Source organism: Ailuropoda melanoleuca, chromosome X, assembly GCF_002007445.2.
Source record: "Ailuropoda melanoleuca isolate Jingjing chromosome X, ASM200744v2, whole genome shotgun sequence".
Lineage (NCBI taxonomy): Eukaryota > Metazoa > Chordata > Mammalia > Carnivora > Ursidae > Ailuropoda > Ailuropoda melanoleuca.
Genome location: NC_048238.1, coordinates 95,854,423 through 95,872,069, shown reverse-complemented (window position 1 = coordinate 95,872,069; position 17,647 = coordinate 95,854,423). Strand labels below are relative to the sequence as shown.

Below are 17,647 nucleotides of genomic sequence, written 5' to 3'. Positions count from 1 at the left end.
GTGGGAGGCATCCGATGCCATTATCCCTCCACCTCCGCGGGTCTCCCACCCAGTAACAAGAGGCCGGCTCATCCAGCAGTAGTTCACGGCCAGCATCTGAGAAGGTGGGATTGAACTGGAAAGCGGCTCAGGTGAAGACAGTTAAGATGGCAAAAATGTGAAACGAAGGCCCCAGCTGATGTCTTCACTTAACACAGCATGTTTTTTTTGAAGAGGTCTGGGCTTAGAAGCAGAAGCCGTTATTGTTAATGAGGCCTCCATCACTTACTCAGCGACTTGGTCAAGTCGTGTCCCCTCTCCGAGCCTCCGTGTCCGTGTCCTCCCGTGAGGGGGGAGAGAGGGACGGCAGTCTTCCTCGCTACGCAAATTGGCGGTGAGGATCTGAGGATTCTGCGAGAGAACATATGTTAAGCCCTAACACACTGTGTGGCTGATAAGGTTCATATCTTTGCAATCAAGATAATTTCAAGAGGCAAGTTATTTATACCATATAGAGAGATCAAGAGTTGCTGCACGTTCTTTGATCTTAGTTCTCCTGCCAGCCAAGCACGAAAAGGGTTTTGGCCAAATCACATCGTCCCGTGCCATAGTATTCTTTTGTTATCCTGGTTATCGTTTTAAGAACATGAAGTTGCTATATTCTAGGAAGACTTTTTCTCCCTCTCTCTCTCTCTTACACCACGGTTCTAATTTTCTTAAGTAATTATTCCAGGCTTTTTGGTTCCTTTTATCACACAGCCCTGGGTACCTGTTCCAAAGCTAACTTTAAATATTTCACTTTCTAATCAAACAAAGTCACTCGCCTTTTACACAAGGGTATTTTCATTAACTACAAAGACAAAAAGGTCATGATGTCCGTACTTAAGTGAAAAGGAAATCATCAGATTGAATTTACTTTTCACAAAAAATGGTTTGAAGAGCACGTATTAAGGAATTCAAACACACATGAGGCTGAGGTGACTCTTTACCAAACATGATTTTAGAGGGTTTCTAGGAAGTGGAGTGACACTGGAGCAGCCTTTCTTAAAGCGGGAACCGTGGTTCACTCATGGCGAGATGGCGGGAGACCGATCCGGTTAAAAATGCAGATCTGTGGTCTACCTCAGGCCTACTAAATCAGCATCTCTGTGGGTGGGGCCTGGGAACCTGAGTTTTTAATCACCTAGGATGCTCCCATGGTGTATAAAAATGTACATATTCTTTATTTTTTTTAAGTCATCTCTACTCCCAACACGCATGTTCTACCGACTGAGCTAGCCAGGCACCCCTAAAAACTGTACATACCCTTTCCGGGCACCTGGGTGGCTCAGTCATTAAGGATCTGCCTTCGCCTCAGGTCATGATCCCGGGGTCCTAGGATCGAGCCCCGCATTGGGCTCCCTGCTCAGCGGGAAGCATGCTTCTCCCCCTCCCACTCCCCCTGCTTGTGTTCCCTCTCTCGCTGTGTCTCTCTCGGTCAAATAAAAAAAATCTTAAAAAAAAAAACAACTGTATATACCTTTTGACCCAAGAATCCTATACTAATGGGAAACTAAGGAAATAATCCAAAATATGGAAAGAGTTATATGAATGCTCCTGATGCTTCATCTTTATTTATAAGACCAAAAGAACTAGAAGTAATGTCAATATTCAGTATTAGGTCATGGTTAAGTGAATTTCAGTAGATTCCTTAAAGGCACCATGTAGGTGTTTTATCACATTTAAAGCATTACAACAGTTCTCTGAGGCTGGCATTATTTTCCTCAGTTCACAGATGAGGACACTGAGGTTTAGGGAGAATAAGCAGCAAGGTTAATAGGCGGGGGGAAAGCTAATAAAGGGGAAAATCAGGAATCTCACCCTAAGCCAGTCTGATTCTCAAATCCAAATTCACCAATGTGAAAATACAGACATTACAAAGAAGTCTACCTTTGAAAACACAAACGTTGTTTATTAGAGTTTGGGAATTGGGGATTTTTCTGTATTTCTCTCTCCTTTCGCCTTTCTATATTACACTGATACTTAGATAATTAAAATATTAGATTATAAAATAAAAATCGATTGTATGTATAAGCAACTGTGATAGTCTCATGTGGCTCAACCAGAGTTGCAAGGAGCCTAGGAGCTGTGGAAAAAGCTGGCTGTGAAAAAAGCATGTACGCTTCCTGCTAAGGTCTGCCAAGCAATGCGTGGCAGAAATGTCAGGCTTCTGGAATGATGATGGGGGAGTGGAGTGAAATCAGCAGACCTGTGTTTTAATAAGATAGTTTATATTGATAATCATTATTCTGAGCCTTGGCTTTTAAAAAGCTCACAGAATAGTGTCCTTTGAAAATGGTAAACAGTTCATCAAAAGCATTAGGCACCCAAAGTTAGCTGGTTTGTGCGCAAGGCCCTCATAACTTCCTTTTTATAAAGTGAGTGTTCAGCCTGGAAGACACTGGAAAGAGTGAGAGAGGGGACAGAAAGGTCAATATTGTGAACTGTAATTAGCTGATGTGATTTCTGTGCCAAATTCCAGGCTGTACTCAACCCACAGTTCTCGCTGGCAGTTCCTCGTCTCTGACGCATTACCCTTCTTTCAACACTCTGAAGCCTCAGACTTTTCTTTAGGACTTTTGCCTTAATAGTTTTCTAGGTTTGAATTTGTCAGTGTGTGTGGGTCAGGCTCATCAGCAAATGGCTGTGTATAATGGTTTCAACATACACTATAATCCTTCGATGTTGAACTTGTCTCCAAAATGGGAGCTATTGAGGACTAAAGAAGTAATCTCACTGGCAAAGTTTTAAAGGTGTTTTGTTTTTTGTTTTTTGTTTTTTTAGTGTACTTAAAAAAATTGAACTACCAGAGAATACTGGGGGCATCGTACATGAAGCTGGAAAATGGCTTCTCAAAGATTAGCTATTGATCTTAGGCAAGGTCATCCAAAAGCATTTAGCTATTCATTCACAAGTTCTTCTATCATCCATCGGTGCTTTCTCATTTTCATGAGGTTGTAGCAGTATCTTTGAAAGAATTAAAGATACCATGCCACTTTATTTTGCTTCCATTCCGGAGCGCATTTACTGAGTGCCTACCATGTGCCAGGCACTGCCTGAAATGCAACGAGGTTCAAAGAAGAAGAAGACTCGGCCCCTGGGCAGCTCACGGTCTAGTGGTAGAGTGACGTCACATGTTCACGTAAATAATGCCAGGCTGCATACATCAAGTGCTATTTAGGAAGTACAGACAGAGGAAGTGCTGGTGGAAGAAAGAAAGGGAGAACCGTAATGACTATGTGTGGTAGCCAGGAAGGCTTGATTAAGGAAGTGGCATTTGAACTTGGCTTGAAAGGATGGCATGCTTTCAACAGACAGCAACAAAACCAGCTCATATTAGGTGCTCAATTAATGTTTGCCAATGGGACTAATGACACGCACAGAGACAAGATGCGCTTGAGAAATAGCAAGTTCTGTAATCTATATCTAATCACAAGCTCCCCTTAAGGGAACAGTTCTTATTCAGGGAATCTCATCACATACACGAAGGATGTATTTTTGAAAATTAACCTAAAAATGCTTATGTCAAAAGCAATTTTCTCGTATAAAATAATGGTAAATGGGAGTTGGTCAAACTAGAGTGATATTATAGTCTAGTTTAGCAGTGTTCAAAGAACGGTGTGTGGACCCTGGTAATCCACGAAGCCTAGGGAGCCACAAGGTCAAAATTACTGGTACAACAGTACCAAGGTGTTATTTTGCATTTTTCACTGGGTTGATATTTGCACCGATGGTGCAAAAGCAATGGTGAGTACAACTGTTAACAGCACAGTATGAATCAGAGCAGGGACACCAAACTGTATCCAGGAGTCATTGTATTCGTCACCGACATACAGTTGCAGGAAAATAAAAGGCAGTTTCACTTAAGAATATCATGGCTGGCCATTAAAGAAAAATTATCATGGCTGGGGCACCTGGCTGGCTCAGGCAACGGAGCACGCAACTCTTGATCTTGAGGTCGGGAGTTTGAGCCCCATGTTGGGCATAGAGATTACTTAAAAAAAAAACAGTTATGGCCAAAGCAGGAAAAATGATTAGTTTATTAAACTATAATTCCTGAGTGTCCTTTTAAAAAATATTCTGTGTGAGGTGCCTGGGTGGCTCAGTCAGTTAAGTGTCTGACTCTTGGTTTCGGCTCAAGGTGTGATCCCAGGGTCCTGGGATCAAGCTCCGCGTAGGGCTCCACGCGGGGCATGGAGTATTCTTGAGATTCTCTCTCCCTCTCCCGCTCGGGCTTTCTCTCCCTCTCTCTCTAAAAATCAATCAATCTATCTATCAATCTTAAAAGCAATATCCTGTGAAGTAGACATAAGGTATTTCTGCTGCAAACCATAAAGGTGTGTGTCTCAAGGGAAAGCACTTATAAGATCATTTAAGCTATGAGCTAAACTGGCCTCATTTTCATGCAATGCTATTTTTATTTGAACTGACTGACAAACTATGGTTATCCAGACTTGAGTATTTGCTAGAACTTTTCTTTGAAAGGAACAAAGAGAGCCCCTCAGTTAAAGGAAAAGCTGGTAGTATTTGTTGCCAATGATAAAATTTAAACTTTCAAGAGAAAATCAAAATTTTGGAAAACTTGTATCTACCACCATGAGCTTGAGAGCGTCCCAATACTTAGACTTTTTCTAATGAGATCACAGGTGATGTAATTAATGAATGTGATTTTTTAAATGTATCATATAATGAAAGGTATTGACATCCAGAAGACCTGCATAGCTCAGGGAACCAGTATTTTTGGATGACCCTTGTATGGTGATACAAATGAGTAAAAGTTCCATTCAAAGTTCAGAAGACACCAATGGATTTTAATGTAACAGAACATGAAAAGTTGACTCATGTGGTTTCATATTCCACATTGCAACTACCTTTTCCTACTTGTTGCTTTTATGAAGTATCACCGGAAAATATCCACAGTTATCTGAAAAGGGTACTAAAATACTTCCTCTTTTCCCACTACTTATCTGTGAAACACTGGAATTTGTACAAATATTTCAATCAAAACAATATGTAACAACAGATTGGATGGAGAAGCAGATATGATAATCCAGCTACCATATTAAGCTGGACTTCAAAGAGATTTGCAAAAATGTAGAACAATGCCACCCTTCTAACTATTTTATGTCAGGGAAAAAATATATTTCTTTTTCATTAGAAAATGTTATTTATGTTAACACATCGTGGATTTATTACTGTTAAGTTTAAACTAGTTATTAAATATTTTTTACATTTCTCATTTATAATTTCTAAGATGGTAAATGTCAATAGATATAACTTGTATAAAACAGAAGTTCTCTGGGATTCTGGACAAGACTATAAAGGGGCCCTGAGACCAAGAGAATTGAGAATCACTAGGCTAGCTTATCCTAGCCTATGCATCTATATTACACATTTATTTTTTGTTAAGATTTTGTTTATTTATTTGTCAGAAAGAGAGAGATGGTAGGTGGCTTGGCTTCTCCAACACCATTAGAGGTTGCTGGACTTTTTTTTCTTTGCTTGAAAAAGGAAACAAACTCACAGTCACATTTCTCTATGGTATATAGCCTGTTCCAAGTAGATCTGGGGGTAGGAGCTAAATCACAAGTGGAGAACATGAAAGTATACTTTGCAGTGACAACGAACACAGATAATAGAAACCACAGTAACCGAGATATGTCCGTATATGCATCTTTTTTCTGGATACCTCTTGTGCAATTGCAAAAATCTCACTTTTGGTAGATCCAGCATCTTTTCTTGGCCATTATTTAGAAGTATTAGGTGGGCCCAACTTTTAGGGCTGAAAACGGGTGGTGGGGCAGGAATAGAGGACACTGGAATACAGCCGTGATGAGAAATGGCAAGGAAAAGTACATGGAGTCTGAGAACTGCCCTCAGAGACCATTCATGCTGTGAGCTGGGCTTCTGGGTCAGCGGAGAAATTTGGGGGAGGTGGGAGTCACCATAAAATTAAAAAGGCGTTGGGGAGCTTGGGTGGCTCAGTCATTAAGTGTCTGCCTTTAGTTCGGGTCGTGATCCCAGCGTCCTGGGATCAGGCCTTGGGTCGGGCTCCCTGCTCAGTGGGGAGCCTGCTTCTCCCTCTCCCGCTCCCCCTGCTTGTGTTCCCTCTCTAGGTGTCTTTCTCTGTCAAATAAATAAATAAAATCTTTAAAAAAAAAAGGCATTGAGTACATAACTGAAAAGTCAGACACTGAGCAGTGAAACAGACATGCCTCTTAGTAGGCATATTGTCTACAATAAAGCAACATGAATTTCAAACCACCTTATGGAAATTGTGAAAGAGGGAGAGATTTTTAAAGTTTTTCTAGTGATCAAGGCATGGCATGTTGGCAATTAATCATAAGTATGTATTTAAAATGTGTGTAAAATGCCATTGCTAGTCTCTTCATCTGGTAGGAAGCATTTGTTGTTTGAATTTAATGGAACTATCATTGTAGGAGGCTTCCATAGGGATCTTTTCTGATCTTGGTGTCCTCTCAGCCTATAAATATGCTTAGTCTGTCACATCTTAAGTTTCTCATCAGTGAGGTCTCCTAGCATGGAGTCTTTCGGGGACTTAAATACCATGATATGGAAGGTCCAATGCAGTATACACTAGCTACTGGGTGTGGAAGTAGCATGGAGGACTAGAGAATCATGTCAAATGCTATGGAACATTCTAGAAGTATAAAATTCCAAAGAATATAAGCAGTTGGGATGCTGGGGTGGCTCAGTTGGTTGGTTTTAGCTCAGGTCGTGGTGATCTCAGGGTCATGGCATCGAGCCCCACCTTGAGCTCTGGGCTCAGCACAGAGTCTGCTTGAGATTCTCTCCTTTTCTCTCTCCCTCTGCACCGCTCCCCCGAAAAAAAATAAATATTTTTTTAAAAAGAATATAGGGGTGCCTGGGTGGCTCAGTCGGTTAAGTGACCAACTCTTGGTTTCAGCTCAGGTCGTGATCTCAAGGTCATGAGATCAGCGCCATTGGGCTCCCTGCTCTGTGGGGAGTCTGCTTCTCCCTCTCCCTCTGCCCCTCTCCCATGCTCTTGTACTCTCTCTCTCTCTCTCTCTCTCTCTCTCAAATAAATAAATCTTGGCGGAAAAAAGAATATAAGCCGTTTACACTTACCTACATTTGAAAATGGTTTTTAAAAGATTCTGTATAACTCATTCAACCTTCTTTAATGCCTCCTGTTCACAAGACACTGTCTTAGACCTCCCTGAGAAATCTAAATTGCTGCTACATTTCTGGTCATTTCTTTCAGCTCCTGAGAACCATGTCTGTGCCCAAAGGTAGAGTTCTGGATAAAAACCTTGACGAGGAAGGGCTTGGAAGTGGTGACTGTGGCGACGACGAAGATGAGTGCATCGGGGGCTCAGGGGATGGCGCCACAAAAGTGAGGAACCAGCTCCGCTTCCTCGCAGGTGGGTGCGCGTGGCGGCTGGCATCTGACCCCAGATGGCCAGCCTCCCCGGTTCAGCACCAGTTGACTCTGCTCCCTCTAACTTTTCAAAAGTCCCCACAATCTTGGGGGTCCAGTGAACACCAACAATGGGGTAACTCCAGAAGGAAGCATAAACGTACTGCTCTTGTTTCTGTCTTCATACCATTGCCCACATTTATTGCCGTATAGATCCCGGTCTTTTGTCCCTCCTTAAATTACACCCGTCCCTCCACTGTATGTTAATTATACTGGAATTAACATTTAAAATTTGCATTTTAAATATGATGCAGTGACAAAAAACTAGCTTTGGGGATAGAGCAAACTTGGATTTGCGTTCTGGCTCCCATCCTCCTAAGTCTTCACTCCCTCATCTGTCAAATGGGGATCAATACCCCAACTTCATAGGACTACCGGAGGAGTACATCAATAGGGAACATTTGTAAAGCATCTAGCCTGGTATCTAGCACATACGAGGCGCCCCGTAATCGTTTGTTTCCTGGAATGAGATCTTTCACAATCATCTCTGTCTACACACATCCCCCATCCTCTCTGAATTGCTAAAACAAACGCTGCCAATGCTTTCAAGAAATAGTCTGCAGTGACTCCCAAGTTCCACTCCTAGGGCATAACAAGATCACTCAGAGGCCAGCATCTAATAATAAGTAAACATAATAGAAGCCAATGTTCTCTGGATGTTAACCAGACTCCAAGCGCTGTGCCGGAACTTTGCCTGCATTGTCTCGTATCGTTTCCACTATGAACGAGGGGTGGTGATTCCCACTTTACGGATGAGAAAACTGACGCTGGAAGAGGTCGAATAATTTGCTTAAGGTCGTGCAGTTGCTAAGGGCAGAGTCAGGATTCAGAGCCAGGCAGTGAGATTTCAGAGGCCTCTTTTGGAGTAATTCTACTCTGAGTCTTCTTTCTCTGCTTATCTAGACAATTGTAAAAAGACCGAAATCTGCTTTGCATTTTGCCCCGCAGAACAGCTCTCAGTCATTTAACGGTTGACCAGATGATTCGCCAATATGTTAACTGGCTCCAGCAGGTCCTTGGGACACACCACTTTTCATCCTTCTCCAAAAATGTCCCTGCCCACCCCTCCTCTCGCTTTCCTGCCTATAAGCCACGTCCCTATCCGTTTCAAAACGCTACTCCACAATTCCATGACGCCTTAACATTTTAAACAGTGTCTGGTAGGGGACCTTGTCAAGGGCCTTTTCAAAATCTAAATAGATTACATCCACTGGTTTCCCTTTGCCCATGTCGCACATTTATCCTCTCAAAGAATTCTAGCCAATTAGTTAGGCATGATTAACCCTAAGTGCTTTGTAAACTGTAAAACACCACACAAATGGTGGTTAATTTAATTTACAGGAAAAATGATGCCTTACTCCCAATAGGTTACACTTGCGTAACATGTTCAGTGATCCTACCGGCCTGGAGCTCCCTCGATCCCCTTTGAAATGCTTCTCATGGAGAGGAGACTCGCTGGCAATCCGCCAGGCTCATGGCACAATAGCTATTTGGAATGACAAGCTCTATGCTTTGGTCAGCTCTTACACAATTTTACCCCAAATCTGGGTAGGTGCCATCTGGTCCTGGTGATTCATCAACATCCACTTAGTCAACCGACTTGGAACACTATGTGCGTTTACTGCCATCTCCCTTAGAACTTCCAAAGTTTTCCTCCAAAACACAACTTGGGAATAAAAAATTTAAAAAAAAAATCAAGTCTCAGAGGAGGTTCAGACCTTCTTTTATCTCCTCTTGTCCCCGAACAGACCTTTTACCCTTTTCACCGTAACCAGCAGGCGGTCCTCCTGGCTGGCTGCCCTGGCTCCCTTCTTCCCTTGTTTTCTTGCGCTGGATGAAGTGCAGGCCACCTCTCTTCCTGACTTTGCTTCGAACTCCCACGTGTCCCAGGGCAAGCCCCCTTCCTTTTCTTGAAAGTCAGTTTCTCCATTTGCGAAACAGAGAAAATGCGCCGTCCTCGCGGGCTGTGCTGGTGCGGGCAATCCACGATCGTGTTCTTCCATTTGGCCCAAGTCCCTGGCAGGGTGCTTATTGGAGTCTCGGGAACATCTCCCTCAGAGTTTTCTCCTGACCTCTTAGGTCCCCTGCTCGCTTACTTCATTTTTCTCGGTTATGTAAGACTGTGGCAATTCAGTAACATCATCCTCATCATCAAATCATCCACGCAAAGCATTTGGCTCGGTGCCTGGCACCTAGTAAGCACTCAAACAATGCTATCTACCCTTAAAACGACGGCTCTGTTGCTGCCACTGCTGACCTCTGGGAGCTCAAAGAGCCTGCACATGCAGCTTAGAATGAGCTTGTTTTCTTAGTTTTTTTTGGCTTAAGACCCATAAAAGGCAATTAAAACCGGGTAACCAACATTCAGCAGTATCCCCAGTACCCCTTGCTGCTCCAGGTGGGCTCCGTGGCCCAGCAACACCTGTATCCTCCGGGAGTGTGTTAGGAACGCGGACTCTCAGGCTCAAGAACGAATGAATCACAGGTCATGTGAACAGGAGTCCGGGGCGATCTGTTTGCAGCCCTTCCCGCCTTCTCATCGAGCACATGCAGCATTTAGGGTTCATACCTGAAGCGTCTAAGAAGCCACCAAGCTGGCCCCCAGGGAGCTAAGTGTTCCAGGACGTAGAAAAGAGGCCCGAGGCCCAGTCACCCACATGAGAGATTAGGACACGTGGGTGCCGGTTGTAGCACGTTTCCGCACAGCGGGACCTCGCGCAGGTTATGTAGTCCTCTGAGCCCGTTCGTCCAGCTAGAAAGTAGGAATATGCCTCCTCGCTCACCTCCACGAGATGTGGAAATCAAAGGTGATGATGAGTGTGGAAGTGCTTTGCAACCTGTTGAGCTTAGCTCTACGGATATTTATAACACCCGGGAGACTGTTACTATGAATCTCCCATCTCTGGAAGCTCTTTGGCTTTCTCAGCATCCCTAGCTCGGCACGTAATTCTTGCAAAGATAGAATTGAACCCAGGAGTTAGAAAATGCTTTTGCACTGAACACCATGTTCAGCCTCCCTTCCAAAGACAGACCTCCGCGATGGAGCCAGTGCAACGAACTGTCTCGTTGCCGGGCTGCCATCAGCGCTGTTGCCAGTTACCGGCCTTGTCAAAGCCCTTATTGTAAGCTGGTTGGGAAGCTGGCTGCTGCCAGCACTTTGGCTCGGGCTGACTCCTGAGAAGCTTTGCAAGCTCTGGCCAGGTGGCCCTAGCCAAGACATGATGACTAAGCATCTTAAGCATCTGCCCCCTCTCCGCCAAGTCCCCACTCTCACCCACACAGAGAACCACACGCACATGTGCATGTACTCACATAGGTGCATGTGTGCACGCCACCTACACACACACCTGCCCTTGGAAACAATTGAAACACGCTCACGAAGCAACCCAGCAAGAAACACCCATCTCAGAGATCTCTGTTACTGCTCCCTCACCCCCTTCCTCCCTTGGCTTATGCTTGTTCCGGCTTGCACTATTCTATGGGTACAGCCAGAACATTCTGGTGAGCCTAATGTCTTTATCAGCCAAAGTCAGAAAAAGAAGATAATCTTGACTCAGGCAGGGTCAAAGACAGGGGCAAGTGATCACGGATGCCGTGGAAGCCTCGTTCTTGGGATGAGAGAAGTGAAAACAGTCCGGAGAAGATAAACACATTCCTGGTGGCTACTCGGGTGTAGGGTGGCTCGAGCCGGTTGGTGGTGAGCTGAGGACGAGGCTTCACGAAACACGTCTTAGGCTCACAACTTGAACCAGTATTAAAACCAAATGGATGTTTCTTACCCATTTAAACAGATGTTTCTTGTGCAACTGTTCACCCTCAAGAAACTTTCAGTTTCACCATGTCAGTGTGGGGACTGAAAAGAGAAAACCTACCACTTGTTCCCGGGCTGGGGGTCAGGGTGAAGGTGAAGTCCAGGCCCAGGCAGGTCCCTTTGGCCATTTGGCGCTGTCGCATCCAGGCGTTGTGAGGGGAAGCAGCTGTCCACTCTGCCCCACCAGTCACCTCCTCCCAGCGGTGCTGGAGCCAAGCCATGAAGACGCACAGCTGCAGGCCCCATGAGTCTCTACGCTCAAGATTTCCTCCTTGCTGTTACTTTGCGATCTGGAGGCAAAAGAACAACTAAAAAAAAAAAAACACAGTATTTAGGAAATATGATTTTCATTCATATTTTTAAGTGCATCAAGGGCAACCTTACATTCTGACTTGTAGCAAGCCTGTGCGCGTGGAGGAGGTGAAGGGCTCTTCAATAGCTTACCTCTTCTGAGTTGTCGAGTCAGACGTCCGTAATGCGGGCCGGCAGTCACAGTGTATGAATAAATTCATTAATGGCTTGGTCTGGTTGGTGAGAAGGATAAAACCAACGGAGGAACCGTATAATGGGCCTTTTCTCATGGGTGACATCTGCAAGAGTGTAACGTTTTAGACCAAATCACATGGCTTGCCAAAGAATAAGTAGAAAGTTTGTAGAGGAATGAAATGTCCTGGGTTTTTTTTTTTTATGGGAAAGTTGTTGAGTCCTGTTCAGAGATCAAAATACATATGGACACAGATATATATCTATTTATACCACCCTATTGGTCATAAGTCCAGCAATAAATTATGGCAGTTTTCCCAAAATGTATGCTATAGTTTGATAGTCCTACTTCCTCTGCACACTTTGCTGGAATTCTCAGGCAGCAACTTGTAGTGACTCCCCCCCCCCATGTCCTTTCTTGGGATATCAGTCCCTCAAACATGTGACCCCAGTGTAAGGGGACATCATGTCATTCATTCGCTGTGAGGTGGATCCCAGCTGATGGATACACGCGATACCCTTCTCCCTTCAGGCTGCTGACACTTGAGACATTCCAGGAAGGAAGGGCATTTCATCTACAGAGTCAAACACAGTCTCAGTTCAGTCTCTGCCACTTGCCAGTCTTGTGACCTTGGACAAAGTCACTCAGCTCCTCTGAGACTCAGTTTCCTCCTTTGTAAGATAATGATGAAATATTTCCTGACCTGCAGGGACACCAGGATGGCTCAGTTGGTGAGCATCCGACTCTTGGTTTCGGCTCAGGTCATGATATCGGGGTCCTGGGATCGAGCCCGACATCGGGCTCTGTGAGCAGCAGGGAACCTGCTTGAGATTCTCTCTCCCCGTCTCCCTCTGCCCCTCCCCCCCACTCATATGCTCTCTCCCTCTCAAATAAATAAATACATCTTTAAAAAAATGTTTCCTTGCCCACTTCAAAAGTTGTCAAATGAAACACAGGTGACAAAGGGCATAAAAGGACTTTATAAACTGTAAAGCAGTTTCTCATTTAGGGTAATATTGTTAATATTGTTTAGTACCATTGGGTTATAAGTTTTAGTTGCCAAAACCTGTAGCTAAAATTAGAAAAATTAAGTCCCCAGTGTTCTGGCCACAGCAATTTTCATTATAATATGCTCCTTCTTTTCCCTCCCCAAGATGGAGTTTTCAGTTACTCATTAACTTGTTTCTAGCCCAGTGAGAAGGCATTTCAACAATGACAAACATGTCTGCTGAGTTGTGCAAATAACCACAGTCACAACAGTGGTAGTCACCTACACCTTGCAAGAATCACAGCTAGTTATGTTTTGTTTCCTTTTGTGTCAGTGGGGCGGTGAGGGCAAGGGCGGACGCGAGTTGGGGAAGGTCAAGAAAGGGCCTGTGATTTTTTTTTCCCATTCTATCTTGCTCTTAGCTCTAAGCAATCTGCTTTCGTGCCTTGATCTTTTCGAGAACAAACGCCACAGGGAAGCCGAAGGAAGCAGAGCTCACTATAATAGCACTTCACGCTGATACAGACCAGGTGGTTCTTGCTCACAGATGACGAGACAGCCAGTCTCATCTAACCCCAGAGCTCTGGGCCGTTTCCATGGCTCCCAGAGACAGATTTTGATGTGAGATTTAATATCAGTGAGGAATATTACCTGCCTGTTCAGTACGTATACCCAGAAAAGGGCCTTCTCCATGCTTTAGTGTGGCCTAGGGATTTAGTACAGGTAAACTGGTGATTCATGAGAGTAAGGGAAGGTAAAAAAACTTTCCATAAATTACCATAACTTGAGATGCTTTAAAGAGTGTGTTTCTTATTATTCGTGAGGAGATGTTCAGGAGGGGTTCACTTTTCTAGGCCTACTGCCCCGGGAGACTTCCCTGCCTGAGCCATTAGGCTAGGAGGCTTTTATCAAGGGTCACGCTGCGATAAGGCTGGTGGGCCTTACATGGAACTCTAAGAATTGGGGGAGCATTAGGGGGGTGTGAATAATTTGCGGCCATTGTATTACAGTTTATGCTCAGTTTCAAATTAAAAGGAAACCATTGAATATACGAATCTGCCTAAATGGTACAATTGATTTTCTCTGGGTGAAGCCATGTTGGCCAATCTAGTGACAGCCTCGACTAAATTGTGGTCATCTAGTATGATTGAAGGGAATGCGAGGGAGAGATTCAACACTTCGCTGGTAGAAAACTGGAGAAGGAACCAGCAGGAAGGTGGCAAGCCCAAAGCCTCTAGCTCAGCTGAAGCCAGCCCTGCAAGATACCATCCACAAGGGATCTGGGAAAGCAGGGCTGTATGCCATCAACTGGGAAGTGCACCCTTGCAAGAAGAAATACCATCTCAGAAAGAGAAAACATGTGAGGTCTAATGAAACCTGTGTAGTGGCCCTGAACGATGGTCTCTTGCATGAGCCCAACCCGGAGGAGCCCGGTACGCTGAGGAATCGTGAGCCTACAGAGCAAGACAGCAAGCAAAGGGGTCAGGGGCCTCCAGTCCCGGGGGCTGCACGTGGAGATCAGATATGAAGCCAGGCTGAGGTCCTGCTCTGACGGGAGGAGGGACTCGGAGCCACCAGATGCTTTGCGATCGCCAACCTTCCACGAAACCCCTGAAACTCCCCACACAGGCACGTACATCTGCACACATGCACACATGCCCCCAAGTCTCTCTTTCCAATTCATACCATGCTGTCCTTTAACTTTGGTTATAATACGGCAAGAAGGTGTAGCCAATTATCTTTTTCTCCCCATCATTTGCCTGTGGCAGGTGCAAGGAGATGTCTAGTTTGCTTTGGTAGGAATAAAGTCACTGGCAAGTTTTTGTTTGGTTAGTTTTGTTTTGTTTTTTTTTCCCCTGTATGGTTAGTTGTTTTGAAAGGAAAACTTGTTATAGTGCCTGCCTACGTACACACCTGGCTAAAAGATGTTTAATGATCCATGGCACTTACAGTTCTTAACATTTCTAAATATACTTACTGAATTTTAAAAATTGCCTTTTGATTTTTTTTTTTAACAATCCTAATGGGATGGGTGAGGGTAAATAAGCCTTTAAGGTGAGACTGGGAGACCAGTGCAGACAGAATCTCTTAATTTGTAGCTCGTTGATGAACTTAAGCAGTAATATAATTACTGAATAAATAAAAATCAGCAAAGGCTGTTCTGTAAATTCTGGTGCCAGAGAGGAGTCTATGGCCAGAGCTGGGAGCAGTCTCATTAGCAATTTCAGGATGGGCTTCAGAACAAAGTAATGTCCTTGACTAACGATGAGCTCTTCAGAGAGTAGAAAGCAAGTCTTGTTCATTGTATATATACACTTACCAGCTCTCAGTCACCTACCTCTGTTCCCCTTCCCTGCCTTGCCTTGTAATTGTCACTCAGTAGATGTTCAATAAATATTTCATTTATCCACATGCCTTGTTTACGTCTCAGCATTTGCTTCCTTTTGCCTCATATTTGGCAGGTTTTAACCTCACTGCTTCTTTAATTAGCTTCCTCAAAGTAACCTTTGACTTCTAGCAGCTGAAATTGTGAGCAGAGAGCTAGGCACTTCCTGTTCAGGTCAGGACAGGAGGCGGGGCTCCTGCGAGGCGGGCAGGACGGGCTGTGTGAGACAGATGTCTGTGGTCTAGCGTACCCCTTGAGGAGCGTGAGCAGGACGGTGAAGAATCCGCAAACAGCCTTAGTGGAAGGGTAGCGAGAAGAAGTAGTGATGTTCAGGCTATACAAAAAAAGAATTAGGGAGTGTGAATGTGGTCTTCTAATATTTTGAGGACTCGCGTGTGGAAGATGAGGGTGATCTGGAATGAATACGTGGAATTTACAAGGAGATCTATTTTGTCTGAGAAAAGACTGAACTTTCTAACACTTCGAGCTGTTTCTCAGTGGCATGGATTGCTCTAGGGAACAATCAGCTCCCTGGCTCTGGAGATAATTTGACTAGAGATTAAATAACCATCTACCAGAAAGATTAGCTGGGTGAGGGTGGGGTGGGATGTCAGAAAGGGAGCAGATACCTACATCGTGGGCTCTTGACTTCCATGGTCCTGAATAGCTCTTAACGCTATGGTTTTATGATGATTCAATCATACAAAGAGAGCGAAAGAGAACCAAGATGGTAGAACAATCCAATGAGGCAATTTTTCTGGCTGGGGGGAGGAAAGAGAAATGGAGAAGTCATTCTCTCTCGTTGTATTTGAGCACATGTCACCAATTATGATCTTCTGCAACTTTTTTCCTGAGCAAATGGATCCTTGGAATGACAGAGATTTTTTTCAGGGAGCAATTTGTTTCAACATCGTGTCTGTCACTCATAGCCTCTAGAACTCTTGTTCTCACCTCTCCCCAATTATTTGCAGGCTTGTGGCCTCCCTGTCCCTGTGTTAGAAAAGTCAACCGGGTTACAGCCCCTCCTCCAGCCACGAGGTTAGCCCTAATGGCGGAATGGTCAATATCAAGGTTGTCCCGTCTACACCTGTCTCCCGCATCACTCTCTCCTTCTGACCCTGGCCTCACAGAATAGACCAGTGCATCTCAAGTTCTCTGTGGGGAAGGACTAGGAGGCAGGGGGTTTGTTCCTCCTGAATCTGTCATGGACCAATAGTTTTGTAAAATATAATAAAAATGAATTGCTACAAAAAGGAAATCACAAAAAGGCCTACAAAATATAAGCCACAGTTTTAAACTAGGAGACTCAATAGACCACAAAAAGGCCTACAAAATATAAGCCACAGTTTTAAACTAGGAGACTCAATAGACCTAAAAAATCTCTCTGTCAAATTGCTATAAAAATTGCCAAGTGCTTACTTCCAATTTCTGTGCTTGTCTCCTCACAGATTGGCATAAAATAGCAGAGCAGCAGACCCCCTCTGAGTAGGGAGGAGTAGCCTGCTGTCAGTGTCTCTGCCTTGTCTCCCCCTTCCTGTAGGAGCCAATGGCAGAACAGACTCCAAAGCAGCAGTTGAAATGGGGGTGAGGGCAGCCGTGTGCTGCTACACCTCCGTAAACTAGCTTGATATTGACCAGGATGGAAATATTTACACCACAGAAAGCAGCAGAAACTACAAACTACGGCTTGATGTCTTGTTTTGTTGATCATCTAGACTCTAACTTAAGAAAGTGATAGGAAAACATTAGCAGTGTGGATTAAACTTTAAATCGTGTTGGCTCTGTAGCCATTACGTTGCGAGGAGCACAGAGCTTTGAGGGCCTGTTCCTCAGTATTTGAAAACTGTTATCCGATTTAGCAGAGAAGTCACTACCATCGTTGATGAAGGAATGAGAGTCCAACACATATCTTCATTATTTTCTTTTTGTTCCTTAATGTAAACCAATATATCAGCCACTGTTCTTGCAGGAGCCACACTTGATTCTCAGCCACAACCCTGGTTTGGCTACCGACGTAAGAGCCTGGCAAAAATCAATGAAAGGATTCTGTGAGAATCAACCAGCTCTACGGAATTTATAATAAAGAGTATTGTATATTTTTTATTATTTGGAAATTGTGTGTTCTGCCTCTTTTATTCCATCAAGAGTTAAAATGAGCTAAAACACAGGCTTTTTTCTTTCTTTTTTTTTTTTTTAGAGCCATTCGTTAAACAGTTACTAGTGTACCGTGGGGTGAAGGGGTATTTCGGAAGGTTTGTTTTCCTTCCTTCATCTTTAAAGGTTCTAGGCTTGGGGCGCCTGGGTGGCACAGTCGTTAAGCATCTGCCTTCGGCTCAGGGCGTGATCCTGGCGTTCTGGGATCGAGCCCCACATCAGGCTTCTCTGCTAGGAGCCTGCTTCTTCCTCTCCCACTCCCCCTGCTTGTGTTCCCTCTCTCGCTGGCTGTCTTTCTCTGTCAAATAAATAAATAAAATCTTTAAAAAAAATAAAAAATAAAG

General features: G+C 44.2%; 1 protein-coding gene across 1 annotated transcript in view; it reads left to right on the top strand.

Annotated features, from left to right (window-relative positions):
- GPC3 (glypican 3) overlaps positions 1-17,647 on the top strand; it is a 404,167-nt gene that overhangs the window by 348,683 nt on the left and 37,837 nt on the right. The window contains exon 7 of the mRNA XM_002918749.4: positions 7,265-7,424. Within this exon, the coding sequence (XP_002918795.1) occupies positions 7,265-7,424 (160 nt within the window). The remainder of the gene's footprint in view (positions 1-7,264; positions 7,425-17,647) is intronic.